The following is a 10,495-nucleotide window of genomic DNA, read 5'->3' on the forward strand; positions in this document are numbered from 1 at the left end:
TGAGACGGAGAACCCTTGAGAATTCAAGTACTTCTCTAGAACTAGGGTAGCTCATTAAATAAATGTTTTTTGTTTCTCAAAAAAATATATATGAGTGATCTTTTGTAGGAAACAAGAAAACTTGAAAGCAAACATATAAGTGTTATCATTGAACAAAAACAAAAGATGAATTATGAGAAAGAAAGTGTTAAAGTTGACAAGGGTCAATATCAGAGGTAAATGGAAAACTTGATTTATTTGGCACACATTAGACCTGATTCGACACATGCAATCAGAGTGATGAATTAATTTATGCATATGATCTAAGAGTGGGACATTTGCAATTTATAGATTGTATTCTACAATATCTCAAATTCACTTCAGAGAAAGAACTCTTGTTTAAAAGAGGTGGAAGGTTAGCTATGTAGATTTACCCTAATGTTGATTATACATAATCAGTGATTGATATGAGATCTACTTCAAACTATTGAACATTCTTATATAAAAACCTTGTTACTTTAAGGAATAAGAAATAAAGTGTATTTGTCCGATCAAGTGTTGAAGTAGAATTTAGAGTTATGGCATTGGAATTTGTGAAATATGATATGGATAAAATAAGTGTTAGAAAATCTGAAGATACGGTGAGAAGGTTCTATGGAGTTGTTTTGCGATGATAAATCGATCATCATTATTGTACATAATTTGAAAGGATAATTTCATCAAAGAAAAATTGAATATTAGATCGATAAATACTGCCTACATAACTTTTATACCGCCGCCTGTAAATGTTTTAACAAATAATTTGCCCAGAGAATAATTAAACTAATTGTTATACTAACTACCACTAATAAAATTATTTTTAATAAAATAATATCAATTTTATAATTCAAATAAAAAATTAATATTTTTAGTTTTATTTTTTATTTAGTTATTTAGTGCTTGAAATTTTTGTTCTTAATTTCTACGATTAAATGTCTGATCACAACTACCATCTGAACTCGCTTAATAAAACAACAACATTTATTTATATGTATATATTAATGCAAACAAATCATTAATATTTATAAATTAATAACTTTTAAAAAAAAATCCCAATTCTTTCACACTTCAATAAGAGCAATATCACTATCTATAAAGTTCATTTTAATTTTATTTTCCAAAATTATTTGATTAAATTACATGTCAAAAATTTATAACCAACTTCAATCAAATAAATATACAAAGAGAAAAATCACATTTTATATAACTTTTTGAGTCTGGTTTGTTTTGCTAAACCAAACCCATTTATAATCAAATTTATACTAAACATGAACAAATAAAATTTCACATCTTTGAAGTCACACTCATACAATCGTGTTCTTTTCTCAACTATATATTTGAACTCGTAATTCTACAATTAAATTAGGTTTTTAGGTTTTTGCAACTAACAACTAAAATGGATTAATAGAATCCAAAATCAACTAAGGGATTGTTAGTTTTAGTTTTAAAAAAACAGATTTTTTCTTTGTATTTTAAAAATAAATTCTATAAAACTGTTTTTCAAATAAGTTTTCATTTTTTTTTCAATTATTTATAAAAAAAATATACAAAATTATATACACTATAAAAATCATTTTTAAAAACCAAAACAAATAAGTCACCACTTTTCAATTTCAATTTTTTCTTTTTCATGTCTTTTAATATTTGAAATATTGTAGAAATTATAATATAGACCCAATATTCTAAAAGAATGAACTAGACCCGCTTGCCTTAAATAGAATTATATTGAGTAGAAAGAACTTGTGAAAAACAAAATAAAAAATGGATTGAACTATTTAAACTTATCAGTTGACATAAGTAACGTTATTTTCAACTTATTTTTATAAACTATTTATAATGACTTATATAAACAACAAAAATAATTTTTATTTCAGTTTTTATCATAGAAATAGAGATAAGTTATACGTATAATTTAACAATGATGATGTATGCGATAAACTCTTAAATTATTAAATTGTTCATCTAAAATACTACAACCACAACTAAATTTTATTCCACTAAATAGAGATACTACAACAACCACATCCAAATCCTATTCCACTAAATAGAATTAAATATATGAATCTACTTCCACTATAATTTCTATCCATAATCATATTTTTATTAAAATTATTAATCTCAAAATTTTATCCACTATTTTAGTATTATCAACCCTTGTTCAAGAAAAAAAAATGGAATTAAGGTTAGACTTTATCTTCGGTCACTTGTATTAACAAATATTACAGTTTCTCAACATCATATCTTTAGAATCTCATTCATTAGATTTTACATGTTTAAATTTCAATTGAAGTTTATATCCAGTTTCCTAATTTATTTTCATTTAAACAATATTTTTATATCTCAAATGTAAATAAATTAACATGAAAAAATTCATGCCTTCATTTTTGTACCTTGAATAAAAAATGCCTCAAAAGAAGGTCAAAGATAACATTAAAATATTCAACAATTAATTATAGTGATATCATAAGTAGTTCTTCATCTCAGAATTCAGAGTAACAGCATATACTGATGCCATACATACGGCCACCTGTTTGCATTGAAAACATGTTTTTAGCAAGACAGGTGAAGATTACTGATATACTAGAAACAGATCAACACAATGTTTGCATATTCAAACATAATAGTGAGAAAGAAAGTTTACATAGTCAGAAACATTGTAGTAAATCCTGAAGGCCTAAAATTTTTAACCAAATGACATTGCACACAATCATTGGGGCATATCGAAGGGACACTTTCCAAATTAATGCAAGAACTTTTACACCACTAAATGATGTACCAAATTTAGAGTGATTGTAGACATCATTGACCATAGGAAACGAGAGAGCACCAACAGCTAATTTTGTTCAAAATTCTGCTGATTGTAAATTGTATAACCGAATCACTCACCAAAAGATGGTCTAGGCATGCTAATAATATGACCAAAAACATTAGAAGACAATTCAAGCAGCTTCGTCATCAACGTAGTTGACAGCTTGGTCCCAATAATGAGGAACTCCAGCATCCACAAAAACTTTCCTAGCAGCTGCTTCAGTGATGCAATCGTGAACGCTGAACCTATTGAAACTTGGTTTGGCAATACTTCCTTGCCATACCAGAACACATTTATTGACAGGCTTGTCATCATCTGAATCTTCGTCGTCTTCTTTCTCTTTTGAAAAATCACTCCAATTGATACGCCTAAGCATAAGTTTCCCATACCTCTTAATTGACTTGCTTCCACCTTCAACCACAACAACACTAATACCATCACAAATCACAGAACATCCAGTCAAACGGTTTTCTTGAGCATTAACATCAACTCTAAAGCGGGCCTTTGGATGAGAGAGATCATTAATCCTGTAAAGTGAGACAAGTGTGTCCAATGTATTTGGGTCATCAAACAGCTTTCTTTCCTTCTTCTCACGCAGCTCAGCAGGAGTAAGCTTGCGTGCAATATTCCTATCTATGTGAGCCTGCTCACGCTCAGCAGCTGCATTACGTACTTCCTTTTCAAGCCTAGTGGGATCTTGAGTTGCTTCAGTTCCTAGTACTTTCATTAAATTGCTCATCTTGACCTTTGGTTTTGGCGGTTCAATGACACCCTGTCTAATCATCTCCTGCCGCTCTTTCTCCTTAGCTATTCGTCTTTGGGTCCTGAGTTTCTTCTGCTCCTGTTTGGTTAGCTTGAGGGGTTGAGGTGGTGGAGGGGCAGGCTCAGCAGGTGGTTCAATGGGACGAGGATGCTCCACATAAAAGGTGATTTTTTCAATTTTCAGTTTGTCTTCACCTATGGTTCCGTTGGCAATGTCACCATAATTTCCAGAATGCAGAAGTGCCACGTCCCTGACAAATTCTAAAAGTTAATTTATGATTTATAAACATACACAGACATGGAGACAAATATTTTGAATACGTTTTCTGATTCTAATTTTTATACTATTTAAATAACAAGACAGTATCCTCAACACAAACACTACTATATTTAGAAGTAGTCACATTGGTCATTTTGCAGCCATGTCCAAGTATGTTATATCACTATACAGAATGGACGGAAGCACCTAAAATAATGTACAGGTGCTGTGTATTTTATTTTCCACGGTCTGGGGGAAAGATACTGCCTGCCTGACTATCACCAATTGCATCCCCCCCCCCCTCTCCCATAACGGCGTAACCTATATTTATTATCCCCATACACTTCACTCATTAACTAACAACCTTGCCTTCTTGCTCTAAATATACTTAACATACATTTGGGGTAGGACCTTGTACCCACACCTGGTCCATAGTGAGCTCCACTTCTCTCCTTTGCACCATCCACGCTTAAATTATTATCCTCCAATGAGGTATACCATGTGACCAAATCAAGTCTTTAGCAGAAATACTAACCAGACTCCTTGTTGAGTATAGATGTGTAAGAAGAATGAAGTGATTATAATAATTAAAAGCTCTATAGTCGACACACATCCTCCACGTGGTATTCTCCTTCAATAGATTCAAAGGGCTAAAAAGATGCTTGAAGTAAGCCTAATCTTCCCTTGCTGCAACATCCTTCACCTGCCTCTATATCATCCATATGATGACGACAGGAATATCTCTAAGGATGAATACTTCTTGGTCCTGTTCCTACTCCTAGATGCAATACAATCACATGGACAATGTTCCATATGATTAGCCATGTAATCACCTTACACAACTTCGGAAAATTATGCAAGTAATTGTGAAAAACTCCTCTTGTTGTTGCTTGGAGGACAACAGACTCTTCACTTCTACTAACTCATTCTGCTGGTGAAATTAAATCCCCATACTCCCTTTTCCACCAGCCGGTAAGGTGTGATACAAAGAGGGCTTGTTGAATTGTTGCAATTCATGTTTTGACAAAACATTATTCCCCCTTCTCCCTCTAAACTCCATCATATTCCCGTCATCCTGAGCTATTAAGTCATATATCATGTCAATTCATTATGACCTCCCCCAAGTTCTGCACCCAAACAAGTACCAATATAATGTAAAGTCCGCCCAAACCAAAACATAGGCATCTATAACTACATCTGTCTCCTAAGAAAAATCAGCAGCCGAATGCTTCTGGGGGCATTCGTGTAAGGGGTGAATTATTTCCCAAGTCCCCAAGACTTCTCCCTACAACATGATCATTCTAACTCCACTATGTTATCATATCGAATGGCAAGTTTGACACCCTATTATATGATGAAACCAAGGAAGGAGTTGACCATGTATGAGGACAGGTCAGCCCTGCTCCACAACTTCCTCCAAGATGATTCAGATCCACGTAATCATACTACTATGATTCCTTCTGGACCACGTTTCCCCCACAAACTCCTCAAGTAATATGGAATGTGATTCCCTTGTTTCCCGCTCCTACCTTGCGAACTAGATAATTCAGGCTCATCCATCTCTTCAAAAAAGCTGCAGTTGCACCAGCTTACCTCAAAATGCATGTGCAGCTTCTCCTCAGTATTTGATAACTCATCATCTGCTTCAATACCTCTACTGCAATGGCTAACTGATAGAAACCAACTGGCATAGAAAAGGAAATAGGGAAAGTCCCTTTGATTACAGAATAATATTGCAGAATTTCAAGGGTCTGCACCTTCCACATTGCCAAAAAGGCCCCTTTCCAATCAAATTCCAATATACCCTCTCTCAAACACCCCTTCTATTTATAAGCAACATCTCTCATTCTCCTTATTAATTAATTCTTATTCTAAATGCAGTTACATATGGCAGTTATTTTTAATAAAAACTGCCTAGTAATATTAACTAGCAATGCCCATTATTATTGTTATCCTAACTCAGAGCACATATCTAAAACTAACCTCATCAACTGCATGTGTTCCTGGAGAATAGGGATAACAACAACTCTATTTCATGCTTCAACCTTGTAAACTAGAGAATTCAACCCCATCCATCTCTCCAACAAGCTTAGCCTCTACTGCACTGGCCAAACTCATTAAATGCATGTGTTATTGGATTAAATATCATAATTCAACGCCATATAGCCCGACCCTTATAGTGTTCATCAGGCAAACGACCCACTTATGATGTATAATCAATCCAAACAATTGAACTTCCACCACCACCAATTGTTTCAAACACGCAAATTATTCGAAGGAACTATCAAACATCATCCGCAGCAAGCAATCCGAGCTTGTTTCAAACACATAAGCTATTCAAAGGATTTATCAACTTCATCCATAACAATCAACAGCTTGTCTCAAATTTATCAACATCAAATTGTCTTTTTTTATTAGAGAGTTGGTCAAATTAACTTACTGGGTGGCCCTAGAGTTTGGTTTAACCCATCCCTACAAAACATGCTTGTGAGGTAAGGGTTGTCGCTCTATATATGTTATTTAGAGGCTCTAAGTCTAACCAATGTGGGACTTGAGATTTCCTCAATACACCCCTCTCATGCCCAGCACTAGTGGGCTTCGTGCCCAGATATAAACGGTGGGTAGCCCATGGTCCGATTGATAGGCTCTAATACCATAATAAAATTAAAGTTTGGCCTAACTCATCCCTACAAAACTGACTTGTAAGGTGAGGAGTGTCACTCTATATAAACTCTTTAGAGGCTCTATGTCAAACCAATATGGAACTTAAGATTTTCTGAATACTACTCATCCACCAAAGTGTTTTGAATTTCTATGAATGACTCTATTATGTGATGGACAGGATCAACCCCCTTCAAATGAAGGCAGTTCCACCTCCCGAACAGATAGCCTATACAATCTTGACTGTCACCAAATTGATATGCTAATGTACCACACAAAGATATCCCTCCTCCTGATCTCTTGTCCACTCTTGTACTCCTTTTTCTAAACCTATGCATACGTGCCTACAATGATTAATGTATTTCTATAAGCATGAAGTGAACAACCCTCATGCCACCTTCCAGCACAACCAAAAAAACATCCTACAAGTCCACTCTGTCACATCTTTGGTGGCATGGGTTGCTAAATGTCTGGGAAATCACCTCACCCTATCCAACAAGTCAAACCAGAAATTTTAGAACCATAAAGAGAATGGAAAGCACAAGGAAAGACTCTTCTGGTGTAATGTCCTACTCAATGAACTAAAAGTTCACATAACTCCCTCGAGATAGATCCCCGCCTAACTTACACACCAATCAAAGGTCTAACCCAACCCAAAACAGCTCCACCTATATTTACTCTTACCGTACACCTCCTTATCTCCAAACAGCATTTACTTCTTCCTTGTTATAGAATACACTTCATACATTAGACTTCCTAGGACCAAGTTCAACACATCGCCCATAATGTGCTCTACGTCTCTGATTGGCCACCAACATGCTAAATGACCCACTCAATGGAGTTATGAGACATCAAAAAGTCCTTGTAATTTCTAGTCAAACAGTATTGTTCCGCAGTTGCAATTTTTTTCAAACAGCACTGTTGCACAGTTGCAATTTTTTTCAAACAGCATTGTTGCGCAGTTGCAATTTTTTTTCAAACAGCCTGGCAGGTTAATTCCTATTTATCACATTGAGCTTTCATCTAACATCAACTTAATCATCATTTAGCATACAGTCATAACCTCTTTAACATGCATATAATGCATGCTAGTTGAATTTCTTCGAAACAATCCTTGACCTTTACAAACACAGTACATAAATGAAAACCAGTAGTCAAGTAAAGCAAGAACTTACCACCACTCAATTTCGGGAATTTGGTCCTTCAGTTTTTCTTTTATTACAACTCTCTCTGTTATCTCTATTAAGTTCGGATTTATATCAGGAGCAGCCTTTGCCTTTGCTAGTTGTGCTTGTTTGGCCTTCTGCTCTTTTGCTTGAGCTTCTCCAAATTTACTCTGCAGGAGGAAAATAATAATTGCAAAGCACACATAAGACAATTGGAAAGAAATAAGTAAACGTGCAAGTAACTAGAACGAGCGAAAATGGAAGAACATAAAGAAACCTTCAATTTTATTGATTCAGCATCTCTTGACCATTTTCCTTCCTCCACAAATAGAAAATTCATCCTCTTGGGCCGCAGGAGCTTTGTTTTGTCGATACCCATCCTCTCATCAAAATGAGGATTAGATTCAGGATCAACTTCCAATACAGGTTTTAGTATTTCAAATGCATCCTTCTTCTGTTTATTAATGTTGACCTGAAATCCTCGGACACGGAATGTAGTGTTAAGACAACGATCTTACATAGAAAAAGATAAATGATAAGAAGACAATTGAGAAAACTACGCACCTTTAATGTGCTAAGGTTGCTTGGCTTAGTTACATTAACAACATTTCCATGTTCATCTATTTCCCGTCCCTGGGCGTCAAGACGAAGAACAGGAGCCTTTGTTGGTTTCTGAGGGATAGTACCATCTGGTGTTACAATCTGGCCAGGAAACATATTTATTAGAGGGGCAAATTGTGGATCGTGACGGAATCCCATCCTGGCAGCAAGCTCCTGAGCGCGTCTGACAGCTTCAAAGTTGGTTGCAGTTGCAACACCAGCAACATTAGTACCACTAGCTGGAGGGTTTGCAGCAGCAGTAGGAAAAATTGGCATATTGGCAACAGAACCTGAAGAAGCTGAGGTGGCAGGTCTTGATGCCACTCCAGCACTAAGAGAGGGCGCTGTAGATTCAGTCTTGAGACCCAAATTTGTGCTTTCTCGCAAATTTGAGGTAGAACCCTTATTCAACTGCACAATAAAATGCATAGCCCTTGATCCATTCAGAGGTATAATTATGGTGAAATAAATCAGTATTCTAACGAGGCTGTCAGAGAACTATCCAGTAATAAAGGATAATCATTAGTAGAAACAATAGACAATTTACCTGAGGAATTCTCTTTAGCTTTTCTGACAACTCTTTTTGCATTTGTAAAGCCTTCTTAGCCTTAGCTAAGGCGTCAATAGAGAGGCTTCCAGGTTTTCCAGCAGTTGAAGAAGACCCATCTGTACTAGATTTTCCAGTAACCTCATGAGACCTGGTAATACTAACGCCCTTATTTTCATTTGTGGTAGAAATTGAAGATACCTTTATAGGAATGGGAGGAGGAGGGGGCAAAGATGTCTCTGGCACACTAGCATGCACCACAGCAGGAGATCCCACCACAACTCCCTGAAACAGCACAGACCAAACACCAATGAATGCATTTCTCTCCAAATATCCCAAAAGCAAGTAATGAAGTTGAACAGAAACAAAATAAATCACAGCAATGGACAGATAAAGATTGTCATACATATTTCCCAGCTCAAGTATATCAGCATTCCTATTCTAATTCAGTAAACAGTTACTGAAAGACAAGAAAAAAGGGAAAAGAAAACCTATAATTTGAAGTAATATTCCAAATCACAGCAAATACTATGGAATTAAACATTCCTACAGAATAACTATAACCAAAAACCATAGGGCACAAAAGAATCTCACGTTATGCACAGAAGCGTTATCTTCGGAAGAGGCAAAGCCATGGGCACCATTGGTAACTTCCTCCTTAACCTTGGGCTCATTATTATAATCTTCATCTTTCTTCACTTTATCACCAAACTTCCTACGTTCCTTCTTCACTTCCCTCTTCTCTTCAGAAACCCTAATTCTCTTATCCTCCAAATCCCGATCTTCACTGTGTTCCCTATCCTTCCGTTTGTGAGAATGCGAGTGTCGCGGCTCCACTGAATTTTCCCTCTCTTCATCGCGCTTCACTTTGGACCTACCTTTGCTACCCTCTCTTTCGTCTCTGTCATATACCCTATCTCTGCTTCCTTCTCGGTCTTCTCTGGTTTTGTGTTCGTGTTTGGCATTCCGGTCCGACCGATGATGACGGTGGTCATCGGAGTCGTGCCGGCTCCGATGATGCTTGTGGTCGCGGTCGCGTTCGGAGTGTCGATCTCTGGTTCGCCTCTCGGATTTGTCTCTGTCATCCATTTTAGGGTTTGGGGAAATACTCTGTTCCCTCCTTTTCTATCGTGAATTGGGGTCGAGGAATCACTTCAGCTTAGCTTTTAGAATGTCATAAAAATATTGAAATAATAAATACCGACCAAAATGATAACCTCAAATTATTGAAAGGAAAAAACAAAAAAACAAAAAAAAAATATATATATATATATATATATAACTTACTCCAAATTATAATTTTAAATTTAATTTAATTTATATTTTTACTTAATTAATCATCACTTTAATTGAAATGTATTGACAGTATAAAAGAATTGTCCACTGTCAGTTAATTATAACCGTTGGATATTGGGATAAGTTTGATTTTTATTTATAAAATCTATAAAATAATGCAAACGGGTGATGGTGATGAATCGTCAATGTAAAATTTTTTACTCTGACAGTATATAGTAATTAAGATATATATATATATAATATATATATATATATATATATATATATATATATATATATATATATATATATATATATATATATATATATAAAATTCATTTCATAAAGAAAAAAAACTTTAGTTTCCAACTATATAAGCTTGGGCCTAGAGGAAAATA

General features: G+C 35.2%; 1 protein-coding gene across 2 annotated transcripts; it reads right to left on the reverse strand.

Annotated features, from left to right (window-relative positions):
• Positions 1 to 2,443: 2,443 nt before the first annotated feature.
• Positions 2,444 to 10,009, reverse strand: LOC127098136 (protein RDM16). Of its 2 annotated transcripts, none has more exons than XM_051036641.1 (6): positions 9,417 to 10,009; positions 8,823 to 9,107; positions 8,240 to 8,686; positions 7,953 to 8,147; positions 7,685 to 7,845; positions 2,444 to 3,840 (listed from the first exon to the last, which is right to left on the reverse strand). In XM_051036641.1, exons 1-6 carry the CDS (start codon positions 9,909 to 9,911, stop codon positions 2,958 to 2,960), a joined length of 2,466 nt encoding a protein of 821 aa, XP_050892598.1. In that variant the 5' UTR covers positions 9,912 to 10,009; the 3' UTR covers positions 2,444 to 2,957. The 2 variants fall into 2 exon arrangements, with proteins under 2 accessions (XP_050892598.1, XP_050892599.1); XM_051036642.1 differs by lacking the exon at positions 9,417 to 10,009 and having other exon boundaries at positions 8,823 to 8,941; positions 9,024 to 9,110.
• Between the last annotated feature and the right edge of the window lie 486 nt (positions 10,010 to 10,495).

The sequence above is a fragment of the Lathyrus oleraceus genome, chromosome 6, assembly GCF_024323335.1.
Source record: "Lathyrus oleraceus cultivar Zhongwan6 chromosome 6, CAAS_Psat_ZW6_1.0, whole genome shotgun sequence".
Classification (NCBI taxonomy): Eukaryota; Viridiplantae; Streptophyta; class Magnoliopsida; order Fabales; family Fabaceae; genus Lathyrus; species Lathyrus oleraceus.

Bases quoted from the DNA above. Each gene is read 5' to 3' on its own strand.
- LOC127098136 (XM_051036641.1), bottom strand. From the start codon at position 9,911: ATGGATGACAGAGACAAATCCGAGAGGCGAACCAGAGATCGACACTCC. The intron at 9,108-9,416 runs GTGAGATTCTTT...GTGCTGTTTCAG, and splicing joins ATAACGCTTCTGTGCATAAC to GGAGTTGTGGTGGGATCTCC. The intron at 3,841-7,684 runs GTAAGTTCTTGC...AGAATTTGTCAG, and splicing joins ATTCCCGAAATTGAGTGGTG to GGACGTGGCACTTCTGCATT.